This window comes from Triticum aestivum, chromosome 5B (genome assembly GCF_018294505.1).
Source record: "Triticum aestivum cultivar Chinese Spring chromosome 5B, IWGSC CS RefSeq v2.1, whole genome shotgun sequence".
NCBI lineage: Eukaryota > Viridiplantae > Streptophyta > Magnoliopsida > Poales > Poaceae > Triticum > Triticum aestivum.
The window spans coordinates 228723559-228740420 of record NC_057807.1 but is presented as its reverse complement, the minus strand read 5'-3'; the positions used below and the strand labels follow the sequence as shown (position 1 = coordinate 228740420).

General features: G+C 52.1%; 1 protein-coding gene across 1 annotated transcript; it reads left to right on the top strand.

The window, feature by feature from the left end:
- Positions 1-2005: 2005 nt before the first annotated feature.
- On the top strand, positions 2006-13960 carry LOC123111124 (transcription factor LHW). Its single transcript, XM_044531814.1, has 10 exons — positions 2006-2619; positions 3230-3376; positions 3481-3562; positions 4306-4347; positions 4441-4500; positions 10454-12157; positions 12290-12391; positions 12882-13022; positions 13130-13255; positions 13437-13960. The coding sequence occupies exons 1-10, from the start codon at positions 2528-2530 to the stop codon at positions 13596-13598; spliced, it is 2658 nt and encodes an 885-aa protein (XP_044387749.1). The 5' UTR covers positions 2006-2527; the 3' UTR covers positions 13599-13960.
- The last annotated feature ends 2902 nt before the right edge of the window (positions 13961-16862 follow it).

Here is a 16862-nt window from a genome sequence, read left to right as displayed (position 1 = left end):
TTAAAAAAAACCTCCATGGTGTCTAGAAGTCAGTTTATTGTTTTTTCTAATAAGGAAGTTACTTTCTTGTTGTTTTTTTAACGGAAATTACAACCCGCAAATTTTCTCCCGCACCCGTCGGGGGAACCAATCCGCGGACATGGATGCAGGAGGCCGCCACCCAATGCTAGCCACATACATTTTAAACTCTTTTTCAACAACCCGGATGAAATTCATGCAAATACGGCCAAATTTCATACAAACCTGACGGATTTTATAGAAGCACGACGGATTTCATTACATTTCGAACATCTAGAACAAAAGAAACACCCGACTCTAAACCCATCCTACGACGGCGGCGCCCGACGTCCAAGCCCGTGTTGTCCTTCATCCGCCATCTTCATGAGCACCGGCGATAAGACCGATGAAGTGAAGATGCGGTTGCCGCACGAGGAAGAGTAGAACACCAGAGACGGGCCGACCCATATGTGACACCAAGCCATGCCGCCTCCTGTGGCCTACTCATCCTCGGAGGAGTCAGCGACCTATCCGTCGCCGGTGGATGTGAGGTCTACGATGGAAATGGTGGTGCCGGCGCTGTCATCGCCCCACCGGCCCGCCTGATGGTTTGTCGACAACATGTAGGAGGCACACCTGGCGTTGTTCTCCTCCGCGATCGCCTGCAACTGCACCTCCGCGGCGGCCACTTCCTAGGGAGCGGCTGCTTGAGCACGGATGGCATTATAGATGGCATGCTGCTCCGCCACAAAGTTGGGGTTCCCCGTGGCCTCTACCATGGCGAGTGGCTCGTCGGCGCAGGTCGCACCTCCACCATGGCGGCTTTGTAGTGCGCCTGGGCCTGCTCCATGGTGATGACGTCGTGCACAGGAGGCACGGGAGCCGGGGCGATGTCGTCGGAGCACGTCTTCATCGTGGTCTTGTCCTCGTCGTTGGAGACCTCGGGCGAGCTGGCCGGCAAGCCAGTCTCGATTCGCTTGGCACGGCGGCTCTGCCAGGCGGTGGCGAGCGTGGCCACGACGTGCTCGTAGAAAGGCTCTCCCACAAAGCTTCGCCGCCTGCAGTCATGGCAGATGCATGCAAGGAAAAAGGATGGGTATGGGCTTGTGTTGTGGTGTGGAGTTAGCCGGGTATAGCCGTCTTTAAATAGCGTATTCCGGCGAGGCGAGGCGAGGCGTCTGGGTGCGTCAATGCATGGCGCCGGAGTGGGTTTCTTGGCCGGTGAGCCTGGTCAATGTCGGCATACGGACGGACAACAACATTGAACATGCGTGGTAGATATCCATCATGTCCCGTCCAGTCATGCGCCTCCGGCATTGAACAACGCGGACACCAGAGACGCGTCGCTCTCGGCCGACGCGTCGCTTCAATGGCGGCGGCGGTGAGAGGTCGCGTCAGTCCTGAGCCGTCTTCAATGTTGAGCGACACGCTCTATAGCGGCATAATGTGGGAAGTCGGCGCCGGGCGAGAAAGCACGCGGAAGGGGGAGGAAGGGCTTTGGTGGGACAGGGCGGTCAGAAGCGGGTTTGGGATTGGTCCGGACTCTCTCAAAGCCCCCATGTTTTGTCTCCGGTTTGCGGAAGAAATCGTGCCCGGACCGCCCCGCGGACCGTTACAGGACATCCTTGGATGGCTTCCGCGATCCGAACAACGCTGTTCGAATGGTTGTGGAGGTTTACGGGTCCGCCTTGAAGATGCTAAAAAATGCTCTTATATATATAAAACGGAGGGAGTAGTTTTAAACAATTAATTCAGTAAATTCAGATATGTTTTGAATAAGACCATAGGGTTATAGTTAGATCAATATTAGCTGTTAGCGGATGGTGATGTGTTGGAGAGGAGCACTATTTAACCTAGGTGAAAATACATAAAGGAAAAGGAGGGGTAGCTGGGGGAATGCCCATCCTGCCCCTCGTGGAGGGAATGATGCCCGCCTCGGGAGCCGCGATGGCCAAAGGAAAAGGAGGGGCAACCAAAGAAAGCGACAAAGAAAAAGCCAGAGCGAAATTTTACTCACACACTCACACAAGCCAAGCACACCCTAGAGAGGCCAAAGACTCCCAAACCAGACCAGAGTGAGAAACCAAAGCGAAAGCGGAGAAGGAACAAAGAGATTGACGAGGACGCGCAGCGGCAGCCAAATCCAAGACCGCATTGCTCGCTCGCCCGCCGCCGTGCGGCTGCGACGCTCCTCCGGGGACCCCGCGCCATTCTCCTGCCGGCCATCTCTGGTGCTGCGCCGTGGTCCCGAGGTCCCCACCGACGCTGGGACCAGCGCCCGCGGCTGGTGGCGAGCCCCACTGATGGCCGCTTGCCGCGCGCCGGCGGCCAACGGAGCAAGTGTTGGCGTTCCTGTTGCGGCAGAGCAGAGGGACGGCGGGGTCCGCGCGAGGCAGGCCGGGCGCGCCGGCTCTCGCTGCGCCTAGGGAGGCAGCAGCGTCCTTGCTCGTCTTTTCGTCGCCCTCTCTCCCCCCGTCGAAGAAGCTAGGGTTTGCTCGTTAGGGTTCCGTTGGGCTGTGGGGCTGCGGGGATGGCGGTGGGGGAGGCGCTGCGGCGGCTCTGCGAGGAGGTCGGGTGGTCTTACGCCGTCTTCTGGAAGGCCATCGGCGCTGCTGACCCCGTGTAAGCCTTCCATCCTTCTCTTGGACTTCTTTTTTTGTCACAATCTTCTCCCCCCGCTCGATCTTGCGGAAAATCTCAAAACCAAGTTCTAGTTTTTCTCTCCCCCCCCCCCCCAGGCTTCAGTGTCTTTTCTTCATTTTTCTGGGTTCAAAGTCTTGAACATTCCATTTCAGCTAGATTTGTCTCGTACGAATGAAGCATCCGCGAGGAAGATTCGTAGGATGGGTATATTCCTCAGCAATTACTAATAAGGGACTCCTTTCCTTGTGGGAAAGATAGTGCCTGGAAAAAGAACGCCCGTACGCTCGTGTGGGCGTTCACTCATGCTTGCAAATTTAGTAACGCCTTTACAACAAGGAACATGAACCAAAAAGCTACTACCACCTTGTCTGTGCAAGTTCGTGTTAGCTCCTGAGGCTTAAAAGAGCGTGAATGTGCGAGATGTTGTTGCAATTCCGTGCAAGCTTTTTTGGGAGAGGGAGAAATGGGGACACGATGTGGGGATCATGGAGGAATGCTGAATGCAATGTGGAATGAACTTTTTGATGCGCTGGGAATTTGGGTTTTCTTTGATGATTTGCGCGCACTGTTTTCCCTTGGTGATGTGCAGGCATCTAGTGTGGGAGGATGGCTACTGTGGCCACGCATCTTGTCCAACTGGATCTGAGGCTTCTGAGGTTGGCTGTGAATCAGGTGGCACTGTGTGCGCCCTAGTTAGGAAGGTTATGGCATCGCAGGTTCATATTGTTGGAGAAGGGTAAGGAAGAACCGGGAACATCATTTGTTTGTTACTAGCTAGCACAATGTTCTTGGTTGATTTCTTTTATTGATGGATAGATGCTACATTTTCTGTTTTTTCAGTACCATCGGCCGTGCTGCTTTTACTGGGAGTCATCAGTGGATTATCCATGATACTACCAATGATCACAGGCTCAGATCCGAGGTATAAATTCTTCTTCTTCGTTCTCGTGAACTGATATAAATATAGGGCATGTTTGGTTTGTAGCCTAAGGTTGCCACACCTAACATTAGTCGTGCCACAAAACCTTAGGCATGTGTTTGGTTCATTGCCACACTTATGGCTTGCCACACTTTTCTAACTACATGGTCCACATGTCATAGACTCATTTATTTGCCAAATCTTGCCACACTTGTGGTGGCCATTTTGTTCGCCACATTTTTTGTGGCATCCACAGTTTGCCTAAGTTTAGTTGTGGCAAAGTAGCTATGAACCAAACATGCCTGTAGCCCTAATTCAGTTTTGTTTGGTTCATTTTTGCTGCTGTGTCATTAATAGCATGCTGTCCAGGAATTTATGTCATCGCAACAATCCTTGTGGGGTTATTTTTTCCTCACATATTTGTTCCTTCTGTGTTGAAATTTTGGCTTGTAGTGAGTTTGATCTATTGTTCTGCCACATAAGTGGTCACTTGATAAGCTAGTTGCAAAAGCACACAAATGGTATTTGAACAAGTGGAAATCATGTAGAGTTTCTCGTTAACAACTTAACATGATTTGCCACACAGGCTTGAGCTAACCATGATCTTTTTCCATAATGATTTCTAATTTTCTTTTAATAACAATGCAATTTGATTTTATCTGTTGCTCTGGCTGTTTTGGTTATCCCCAATTGTTATGTGCCCTTTCATAATGGAACAATAAGCTGTTGTCTTCTGGTGGTGATAGGTTGCTGCGGAGATGAATCATCAGTTCAGAGCTGGCATTCAGGTTAGTAGAATTTCGCCCTTGCATGGTAGATTATTTACTGACTTTTTAACTTCTGATCTCTTAATAATTTATACTTGTTCGGTTGTTGCGCAGACTATTGCAATAATTCCTGTGTTACCACGTGGTGTACTACAGCTAGGCTCTACTAGTGTGGTAAGATGCCCTGCTTTTGACAATGCATATCAGCATACATATCCCACAACATGTCTTGAAGTTTATTTGGTAGGACTAGGGTTCCTACCAGGCCTCCGGCGTAGGTTGTATGGACAGGGAGGAGGGGGACGGAGGCTGGAGCGGGCGCGCCGGCGGTCGGGCGCCGTCGCGGCTAGGGTTGGGAGAGGCGGCTAGGGTTCCGGCTCCTTGGGGAGCCGGGCAACAGAAGATTATAATATCTTTATTGCTTGATCTCAAACGGTGTCTTACCACTAGTATTTATAACTTTAGCCTAAGATAACTTGCCTAAGATAACTTGCGGGACACGCCCCTAATACTAATGCCCGGTGGGCCTCTTCCTAGTATAGACCTGTCCGGTCATAACATCTCTCCCCGCCTGCGCAAACAGCTCGTCCTCGAGCTGAAAGTCTGGATAGTGTTGGCGGAATTCGTCACGCTGCTCCCAAGTAGCCTCCTCCTCCGGAAGGCCCGCCCACTGAATGAGGACGAACCAGACGCCACGACAGAGCTGCGCCTGCAACACCTTTGCTGGCTCGGGAAGAATGCGACCATCGGCGATTGGAGGAAGCGCTGGAGGAGCCGCCGGTGGCTCGCCACGGAAAGGCTTGAGCAGCCCAACATGGAAGACGTCGTGGATGCGAGCGCGGGCCGGAAGCTGAAGACGATAGGCCACCTTCCCAATGCGCTCCAAGATAGGGAAGGGCCCGGCGTAGCGAGGGCCGAGCTTGCGCTTCGCACGTGGATCGAGTGACTGCGTAGAGCGGTGGAGAAGACGCAGCCACACCCAATCACCCACCGCAAACTCCACCTCGCGATGATGAACGTCGTAGTAGTGCTTGGCCAGCTGCTGTGCCTGAAGGAGACGCTGACGAACCTCAGCAAGCATCTCGTCACGACTGCGGATAAGGCCACTTGCAACCTCCGTCCGAGCCGTCTCCGGGTCCACCGGAAGTATAGGCGGGGGTGGACGACCATAGACCACCTCAAACGGCGTCGCGCGTAGGGCGGAGTGATAAGAGGTGTTGTAGCAGTACTCCGCCCAAGAGAGCCAATCGACCCAAGCGCGAGGCCGATCACCTGTCACACAACGCAAATACATGGCAATGACCTTGTTAACCACCTCAGACTGACCATCTGTCTGAGGATGAAACGCCGTACTCAGGCGAAGCTGGACACCCGCCATCCTGAAAAGGTCGCGCCAGACATGGCCTGTGAACACTGGGTCTCGATCACTGACGATCGAAGCAGGGAACCCGTGGAGACGGACGATGCCGTCGAAGAAGGCCCTGGCCACTGACGCCGCCGTGTATGGATGGCCGAGCGCGATGAAGTGGGCGTACTTGGAGAAGCGGTCGACCACTGTGAGAATGACCGACTTGCCGCCCACCTTGGGAAGGCCCTCGATGAAGTCCATGGATATATCCGTCCAAACCTGAGACGGCACCTCCAAAGGCTGAAGTAAACCAGCCGGCCTCAGGGTCTTCGTCTTGTTGCGCTGGCAAGTCTGACAAGACCGAACCCAATCGCGGACCAGGGCGCGATCGCCAGGGATGTAGAAGTCGGCGCGAAGACGATGGAGGGTTTTCTGCACACCCTCATGACCCGCCAAGTGGGCGAGCTGTAACACCTGGTGACGGAGATCATCATGCGCCGGAACAAAGATCCGGCGCCCATGGAGAAGCAGTCCGTCAGAGAAGCGCCAAGGCTCCTCCAGGTCGCCGGCCGTGAGCTGCTGCTGAAGAAGGACGACATCGTCGGTCGTCGCAGTGGCGCGGCGAATGTCGGCGAAGAGACCGAACGTCGGCCCAGAGCGGATGCACAGGGCCGCCCCGGTGGACTCGTCGGTGGAGGGAGCGAGGTCGGAGTCGCGACGGGACAGCGCGTCGGCCACGATGTTAAGACGGCCCGGCTGATACTCGACGGAGAAGTCGAAGCCGAAGAGCTTGCTGATCCACTGGTGCTGCGGCACGGTCGATAGCCGTTGGTCCAGCAAGAACTTCAGGCTGTAGTGGTCCGTGCGAATGTGGAAGGATCGTCCCCACAAGTACGGCCGCCAATGACGAACGGCCTATACGAGGCCAATGAGCTCCCGCTCGTATGCCGCCAGCTTAAGATGGCGCGGAGCGAAGGGCCGGCTGAAGAAAGCGAGTGGCCCATCGCCTTGATGAAGCACGGCGCCGAACCCGGCGCCCGAGGCGTCACAGTCCACCACAAACGGCGGTCGAAGTCGGGCATCTGGAGGACGGGGCCTGTCGTGAGGGCCCCTTTGAGGGCCTCGAACGCCGTCGTCGCCTCGTCGTCCCAGGCGAAAGCGTCGCGGCGAAGCAACCGCGTGAGGGGCGCCGCGATGAGCCCGAACTCCCGGATAAATTTTCGATAGTAGCCGGCGAGGCCGAGGAACCCGCGGAGAGCCCGCGGCGAGTGAGGCGTCGGCCATGCAGAGACGGCCGCCACCTTGTCGGCGTCCATCGCCACCCCGTCGGCCGAGATGACATGGCCGAGGTAGGCGACGGTAGGTGTCCCGAACGAGCACTTCGAGCGCTTAAGGTGGAGGTGGTGCGCCCGAAGCTCGTTTAAGACAATGGCGACGTGCTGGAGGTGCTCGGCCCAGGTGGCGCTGTAGATAAGAATGTCATCAAAGAAAACAAGCACAAACCGCCGTAAGTAGGGTCGAAGGACGTCGTTCATCAGGGCCTGGAAAGTCGCCGGGGCGTTGGCGAGGCCGAAGGGCATCACCAAGAACTCGAAGTGGCCATGGTGGGTGCGAAACGCCATCTTGGCGATGTCGTCTGGATGCATGCGCACCTGATGATAGCCCGAGCGGAGATCGAGCTTGGTGAAGAAGCGCGCCCCATGGAGCTCATCCAAGAGCTCGTCGACCACCGGTATAGGGAACTTGTCCTTGAGCGTGAGCGCGTTCAGGGCGCGGTAGTCGATGCAGAAACGCCACATGCCGTCCGTCTTGCGGACGAGAAGCACCGGTGCGGAGAAGGGCGACGTGGAGATCTGGATGATGCCTGCCGCGAGCATAAGGGCACACTGTCGCTCCAACTCATCCTTCTGCAGCTGCGGGTAGCGGTAGGGCCGAACCGCCACGGGGGTGGAACCCGGTACAAGGTGAATATGGTGGTCGTACACCCGGGCGGGCGGAAGACCCCGAGGCTCGTCGAAGAGATCGCTGTGCTGCTGCAGAAGGGGATCCAGCAGGGGGTGCTCGGCCTCCTGGGACGCGGCGGCCAGCTGGAGGTGTGGCACGGCCGGCGCGGCGCCCCCAAGGCCGTCCCACCGGATGCGGCGGCCTAGCCGCCAGAACGTCATCGTGAGCACGTTGAAGTCCCACAAGATGGGCCCAAGGGTCCGGAGGAAGTCCACCCCGAGGATGAAGTCGAAGCAGCCGAGGTCGATCCCGGCACAGGTAATGGAGAAGTGCTCGCCACAGATGGAGATGGGAACGTCACGGGCGAGCCCATGACACTGGAGGCGATCACCGTTTGCCACCGTGATCCGCAGGCGCTCCCCGCTCGTGGTCGGCAGTGCTAGCCGACGCATGGTCGCCGCGGGTAGGAAATTATGGGTGGAGCCAGTATCCAGCAGGGCCACCAGCCGCTCGCCATGGACCGTCACCGGTAACAGCATGGTCCGCTCGCCACGGATGCCGGCAAGAGCGTGGAGGGAGACGACGCACGCCGTTGCCGTAGAATCCGCGGGCGCGTCCGCGGCCGCCGCGGGTGGTGGCTCGTTGGTCGAGTCGTCCGCCTCGGTGTAGTCGACCGTCTCCAAGTAAAATAGGCGGGGCAGACATGGGTCGGCGAGTAGGGCTCATCGCAGTTGAAGCAGAGGCCCTGACGGCGACGCTCCTGCTGCTCGGCCGGGGACAACCGACGGAAGGTCCGGGTGGTGGCCGAAGAGGTGGTCGCCGAGGCTGGAGGGGGCCGGCCAGGTGATGGTGCGGGTCGACTGGGAAGGCGGCCGCCCCGGCCGGCCGGTTGCTGTAGCGTCTGAGCCCGCTGCTCGAAGGCCCGGGCGTAGTACATGGCCGTCTGGAGGTCGGGGGGATCTCGGAGCTCGACGTCCACGCGGATATGGTTTGGTAATCCGCCCACAAATAACTCGGCGCGCTGAGTCGCGGAGACGCCCGGCGCATGGCATGCCAGGGCCTGGAAGCGGTCGGCGTAGTCCTGCACCGTGGATGTAGGCAAACGACCGAGGGCCGCCAATCGGCTCCCGCGGATAGGAGGCCCGAACCGGAGGAGACAAAGCTCCCGGAAGCGCTCCCATGGTGGCATGCCGCCCTCGTCCTGCTCGAGGGCGTAGTACCAAGTCTGCGCCGCGCCTCGGAGATGATAGGACGCGAGCCAGGTGCGATCCGAAGCGAGCGTCCGCTGCCCTCGAAAAAACTGCTCGCACTGGTTGAGCCAGTTGAGGGGGTCCTCCGTGCCGTCGTAAGTGGCGAAATCTAGTTTGGCGAAGCGAGGGGGTGTCGGACCACCGTGCCCGGGGGCTGCAGTAAACGGCAGCGCATGTGCTGGGTCGGGTATCTCTGGGGCGTAGTTCGCCGAGATGGAGGGACGATCAAATCGGAGAGAGGGCATCGGGTGTTCCGGCGCCGTAGTATACACCGGGTCCGGAGACGAGCCGGTCGCCCACGCGGGAATCGGCGAAGGCGAGGACGGAAACTGCACCTGGTGCAGGGGCCGACCAGTAGGCCGGGACGCGGGTGGTGGTGCTGGCGATGGCGGCGGCGCCTGGTGGTGCGGCTGCACCGGCGCCTGCGTCGTGGGGGCCGGCGGTGGCGCCGGGAGGGACTGCTGAGGCGGGCCCCCCAGTGCTGCGGCGGTGGTCGGCCACGCTGGCCAAGGTGTTCCCGCGGCCGGGTAGTGCGGCAGCAGGAGCGGCGGCGGGGGCGCCCCTCCGTAGGGCGCCTGGAAGGCCGGGGCGGGCCACTGTAGCGGCGGCGGCCCATAGGCGGTGGTGGCGGCGTTCGGTGGCGGGGACTGGTGCCCGGCGAGGTAGAGGCTGATGCCTCGGACGGCGTGGACGAGCTCCCGCAGGGTGCCCGACATCTCCTCGGGCGTGAGGAGCGGGGGCGGATCCGCCGTGGTGGTGACCGGCGCCGGCGCGGTGGTGGTGACAGTCCCGGACGTGATCGCCGTCATCGGCGCGGAGGTGGCCGGCAGCAACAGTGGTGGGGCGGAGGTAGATGGCAGCGGCAGCGGTGATGGAGGAAGCGACATGATCGGCCTGGTGTCTCTGGATACCAAATTGGTAGGACTAGGGTTCCTACCAGGCCTCCGGCGTAGGTTGTATGGACAGGGAGGAGGGGGACGGAGGCTGGAGCGGGCGCGCCGGCGGTCGGGCGCCGTCGCGGCTAGGGTTGGGAGAGGCGGCTAGGGTTCCGGCTCCTTGGGGAGCCGGGCAACAGAAGATTATAATATCTTTATTGCTTGATCTCAAACGGTGTCTTACAACTAGTATTTATAACTTTAGCCTAAGATAACTTGCCTAAGATAACTTGCCTAAGATAACTTGCGGGACAAGCCCCTAATACTAATGCCCGGTGGGCCTCTTCCTAGTATAGACCTGTCCGGTCATAACATTATTCTTTTTTTTAAGTATGGGCCATGAGGTAGAACAGTGATACTAATTTGTGAATATTATGTAGTTGACTGGGCAAATATTCTGTCCTTCGAATCCTTATGTAAACTATATTTGCGGTGAGGTTCTAGGAAGACCAAAGCTTCTTGTGATTGGAGCGGTGAACTGGAATGAAAAATTGATATATAATTGCCTCTGTTATACATTTACTTATTTAGCATTTTGAGAACTACATCAAGAGGACTTGCTCTGGCGTTTTACCATTAGAACTAGGACTTAGCTCTTGTCTTTGTGGTTCCAACATGTTAGAGCTCATAAAATGCTTATTTTATGACAGGTTATGGAAAATACAACTTATGTGCTTCAGTATAAGAAGCTGTGTTCTCAGTTAAACAATCGATCAAGTATGGTTGCATCTACTTCAGCTAAAAATGATTCTAGCCAGAAGGTCCAATCACGCTCTTCACATGGTCTTCTGAGTGTCTACCCTACAGATGGTTGCTCAAAAGCCTTCAGTGGTTCTCCAGCGACTTATGAACAGTGCTATATTCCTGATGCGACAGCAGTCTCAAGTAGTGCATCAGTAAACATAGGAAGAAAAGCTTCCTTGCTTAAGGTGGCACAGAGAAATGGTGAAGCTATCAGAGACCACAGTTTATATGCTCCTGATGTGAGGTTCAGACGACAAACTCCTTACTGTGACAGGAGAGTTGAAAGCACCACACAAAGCAGTGTGGTTAACTCAGATTTTCTCTCTTCTACCTCAACATCAGCAGAAAAGCATCCACTGTTGATGAATGATGGACAATTGGGAATGGGAAACATGGAAGAGGCGTCTGATACCAGAAATCTTCTGCTAAAATCTCTTGCATTCCGGAACCTGCCTCCATCGCATGGAGGGGGTGAGGTGTTAGATTTTCTAAACAGTCATGGAAACTTTGATTTTCTTCCTGAAGGTAATAGCATAGTCAAGTCTAACTTGTATGACTGCTCAGCAAGTCAACTATTAGACCAAAGATGTAACTCTACTTCTGGGATGATAGGGCACAAACCGGCTATTTCATATAAAACCCCCCAATCTGCTCAATTCATTATGAAAATGGGGAGTCCCAAAAGAGACTCATGTCATGCTGTTGCAGCTCCATCCACTGGCTCTGAAGTTCAAACTTCTAGTGAATTTAAAACAGACTTTTCTCAAGATAATCAAGTGGATATTTCGGATCGTGTTTGCCAAAACAGAAAGGCTAAAGAAGTAAATGACTCCAGTTTTGCTGTAAGAATACAAGGTTTGAAGAATATGGATCGGCAGAAGCTCCCAGACATTTCAAGTGAGCGATCTTCCTCACTTCGTGTGGATCCAACTGCAGGAAATGATTTGTTTGATATATTTGGTGCTGAATTTCCTCATCTGTGCCGCAATGTGGATGGCGACTCGACCTGGAACACTGCAAAACCAGCTAGCTCAGGAAAAGATGCACTTGAATCCTCAGTTTATCTCGATACCTCTCCAGTCTTTGGTGCACTGGAAGATGAGTTCCCCTTTTCTGGAATCTTCTCACTAACTGATAGTGACCAATTATTGGACGCAGTTATCTCCAGTGTCAATCCTGGTGGCAAGCAGATCTCTGGTGACAGTGCGTCTTGCAGGACTTCATTGACAGACATGCCTAGCAGCTCTTATTGTGGCTCAAAAGTGATGAAGCAACATGAATCATCTGGTGCTCCTCCTTTGCTAGTCAAGGATGAGTTGGCTGTATCAAATTTTGTTAAACAACCAAGTTTCCTAGAGAAGACCGAGGATTGTTGTCTTTCCCAAAACAATGGAATGCACAAATCTCAGTTACGCCTTTGGATCGAGAGTGGACATAACATGAAGTGTGAAAGCGTGTCAGCCTCAAACAGCAAAGGTCATGATACACCAAACAAGGCAAATCGAAAGAGATCTCGACCAGGAGAGAGTTCTAAGCCCCGGCCAAAAGACCGTCAGCTTATTCAGGATCGTATAAAGGAGCTCCGGGAACTTGTACCTAATGGTGCAAAGGTACCCTCTAGTTTGACTTCTGCATTTTATGGTCCTTTGGTGATTTTTTTTATTTAGATATCACTTCACTTTAAAATGCTCATGTACTTGTAGCATAATAACTGCTATTCTCATGTCATTTGTTGTCAACAGTGTAGCATTGATGCTTTACTGGAAAAGACCATCAAGCACATGGTTTTCTTGCAGAGTGTGACAAAGCATGCTGACAATCTCAAAGATTCTAATGAATCTAAGGTATACACTAGGATTCCGCGTCTGAGCCCAGGCTCATCTGCACCTGATGAACAGTAAATTCAAAAAAAAAATAGTAAAAAGTTCAAAACAATCTGAAATTATTTGGCATCGAAGATGCTCCAACACACTAGCTGCGTGCAAAAATTTGGGGCAAAATGACATTCGAGGAGCTCTAAACACACGAAAAAAATCGGCTCCGAAGTGTTCTTTTTCATAGTTTCTTTGAGACCAGTTTTTTTTTTCTGAGAGCTCCTCAAATGCCATTTCACCACAATTTTTTTGCACGCACCTAGCGCATTGGAGCATCTTCAATGTCGATTCTTTTGCTATTTTATTTGAATTTACCGTTCACACCCCAATGCAGATGCACCTGGGCACCGAATCGCCGCACTCAAATTTCAGTTATTTTTTTGCTGCAGTTTATTCCATGAGAAAATAGTTGCAAACCCTGTATAATCTTTTCCTGTGCTATTTGATAATCTTCAAACAGATACTTAGCGGTGACAATGGTCCTCTTTGGAAAGACTACTTTGAGGGTGGTGCAACATGGGCCTTCAACGTCGGCAGCCAATCTATGACATGCCCAATCATAGTTGAGGATCTCGACCGGCCTCGTCAGATGCTTGTGGAGGTAAATGATTCTGCTATTGTTTGTTCTCTGTATCCATCCTGTTAATCTCAGTTCACATATTGTTATATATACATACTTCCCATTTGTTGACATCAGTATGTCTGCAGATGATTTGTGATGACAGAGGTATCTTCCTGGAAATAGCCGACTTTATCAAAGGTCTTGGACTAACCATCTTGAGGGGTGTGATGGAAGCACGCAAAAATAAAATCTGGGCACGATTCACTGTTGAGGTAAGTAGTTCAATGTTATTAAGATCCCTTGGTTGGGTCAGGTTGCACGGATAATGCACTTGTACAGATCATCCTTGGATTCTACGAGTTGCAACATTTTCTTCCTATGAATTTAATTGTCAGTTGCTTCCTTCCGTGCCTGCCTTTGACAGGTGTTCCTTATTTGGTTCCATTTGTGCAGGCCAACAGGGACGTGACTAGAATGGAGATTTTCCTCTCACTTGTGCGCTTGTTGGAACCCAGTTGTGATGGCAGTGGATCAGGAGAGAATCAAGAAAATGGAAAAATGCCTCTTGGGATTGCGCAGCACCAGATTATCCCAGCGACAGGCCACCTTAGATGAGTGATCGAGCATGGGCACCATCAAGGCACCTTTCAAGAGCTAAGAGCAGGGGTTCAGCTCGCTTCTGCAATGACTAGCGTTGTCAGCTCACGACTAGCTGGTTTCTTGTGACGTACCACGGATCTTTCTCACAACCGGGCGTGCAGAAATCCTAACACAGTAGAACCATGAAGGCATCGACAATTGGTTTAACAAAATGATCACTAGGAAGTGTTTGGATTGTAAAATCTTTGTTCCTGTTTTGTTACTGATGTTTCTTCTATTAGCGAGTTTTGTTCTGTTGATCTACTGAATGACAATTCTAGGTTGATCTGTCTAGCATGAGTTTTACTATTGCCAAATCACGAGGCTTTGTTTTCAAATGTGTCATGCTGTCTTACTGGACTTGGAATACTTTTTGTTGTGCTTCTCCTAAGAGCATCTACAATTGGACTGGACAAAATCTGACCCCCTAAACGTCCCTGAGCACGCACTCATATCTAAATCCTCATATTCATGCAAAGCCATACCATCAAAAGAGAAGCTAGACTTTGGGTTACTGCGGGTGCACACAAATTGGGTAGCATAATGCCAGGAGAATAATGGACCTTATGTAATATGTGTGGTGTAACAAACAAACTCTATTCTCTTTTTTAATTAATGGACGAGGCAAAGCTTGTGCCTCCGTTTTGGAAAAAAATATTCATGCAAAGCCATGCATGCACTGCTCATATCTAAATCCTCATATTCATGTAAAGCCATGCACGCCCATCATATGGCATCAATTCTTCATAAATTTGACAGAGCAAAATAAATCACAATTCAGCACACGCCATAATAAAATTCAACAATTCAGGCGATACAAGAATGAATCATCTGCCTCTCACTTTGCACGTGTTGATCTCTTTCATGTGGAGCCACTTGCTTTCTTCATCCAAGACACTAGCATCTAACATGATTCTCGAATCCTCCGCGTCCTTTGCAAGCTTCAACCTCTCTCCGTGGAGCTCAATTGTTGTATTGTCTTCTTCTTTTCAAGTTCTCATTTTACATATTTCTCATCTTCTCCAAATCCATCTTCTTCCTCTCAATGCTTAACTTCTCTTTCACCCTCTCTTGGTCGAACAACATCCCAATGAGGACATCACTATCACTGTTACACCCACAACCCCTGCTGCTACACATATTGGACCAATTACTAGTGCTCGCGCGCCAATTGAATTACCGTGTACTTTTGTTTTTTTGGTAATGATTCTAGTGTTCATGAGAAATTGAGAATATTATGCTGCCTAAATTGGACACATTTGTTTTGCTTACGAATGAAGGGCCTAGCATGGACAAGAAGGATGAACATCGGGGAATGATCAAGCGTGGAGATGAAGGCATGCGCGAAGGGAATAACAACAAAGTTACTAGTGGAGATTTCAACAGTTTGAAGCAACCATGATGACATCCAAGGACATGGACGAAAAATACAAGATGGTCTTTCATAAATTTCATTCATAGTTTATCATAGGTGTCGCGCCACCTTATTTTTGGGCCAAGCCATGTAATTTCGAAATACCTTTCCGTGGGCTGTTTTTAGAGTTCATATTATAGGGGAAACTACTAAGAGGTGTTTTAGTCCCACCTTGTCAAGGGGGACGAAATCGCCTCTCCTTTCCCCTATAAATATAGTCCTTAACGCGTCATTTAGACTTGGGTGTTTTTAGATTAAAAATTGCCATAGCTGCAACTCGCGTCTTCCGTTTGTGTTCAACGACCAGACCAAACCGTCACAGAACCCCACTTCAATCAATAAAACTTACCTCTTAAATCCGCAGTATCCAGATTGCAATCTCAGTTTCTTACTTGTTCTTCGTTTGCCTGCAAGAAATAGACCCACGTGGTCAGGTTGATCGTGCTCTGGCATGGTCAATAATCTCTCGGAGTTGGTTTAGCGATTGTTAAGGCGCGACATCTTCGCACGTTCCTAGTCGGATCGTCAAAGTTGACTTCCACCAAAAACTATAGTTACTATCTCATCGAAAGACGGGACACCTACGGCCCTATCACATCCCCTCCCTTTGCACATACAGGAAGAGCAGGTACCTCTCCTTCTTCTTCTCCTTGACGGAAAAAAATGTTCGTCCATGTGGCAAACACTTTGCTTGCTGCGGCGTCACACACGTCCTTCTCCTTGTCCCACTTGTTTCCATCACATGTCGGTTCCTCTTTGGCATGGTTGCTTGCCCGTCCGCTCCTTCACTTTGCTCATCATAATCATCCAATCCAATAGATTGTTGGGAGCTTGAGGCATATTTTGTCTTCAACTTCTTGGTGGGGTTTTTAAGCTCATCAAGGGTGAGTTGCCACTTTAGTTCCCATTCAATTTCAACCAACAATGGGATAAAGTGAATGGCTTGTCCTCGGTTTGGTTGTACAAAGTGGCCGCCAACCCCAACTAGCAAATAAGAATCACTCAAGACAATGCAACGAAGGGAGCTAGCAATACAAATGATGATAATGTGAAGCATGTCAAACTTACATAGCTATGGACTCTAGTCCCACTTTGGTTCTGGCCAGCCACTTGTGAACATAAACATCTAGGACGGCGGAATCAGTTCACGGCGTGAACGAGGAGCAAGGGTGGAGGAGGGCGGCGAGTTGGACACGGGTGCAGGACTGTTGATTTGGTGGAATTGGTCAATTTGGAGCATATTTGAAGTAGGTCCGACCCGTCGAATCCAGCGTGGTGGACGCGCCCAAGCATCCACAAATCCACCCCACATATGGGTTGAGTTTGAGGGTGCCGGACAACCTGAACGTTTGGCCTGGTTTTGGGGGGTCTGGTTGGGTGGCAATTTTGTGACCAGACAGTGATCGGGCTGTCCGCTGGACGTTTGGGGAGGGTTTGAGGGGTCCGCTTGTTGACGCTCTAAGGGCCTCTTAGATTCACATATTTTTTTACTGAAATGGAGGCACATGATTTAGCTCGTCCATTCATTAAGAAGAAGAAAGCTGCCTAATTAATTTACGGAAAGCCACCACAACTCGCTAACCGGGCATACTCAAGATACAACACACACTATTGCAAGGAAAACCCGTCAAGGTTTCATATTGACATCATCGTCATCACTTCTCCTGGAGCAAGTGACTTCGGCTTCACCAAAAATAGCCATGGATGAAACCAGCATCGGAAAGGCCATGACAAGCAACACGAAGGCCCATGACAAGGAATTAGCCACACGTGTCGGCAACAACACATATCCGATTTAGACGGCGAGCTACGAAGGAGAATTATAC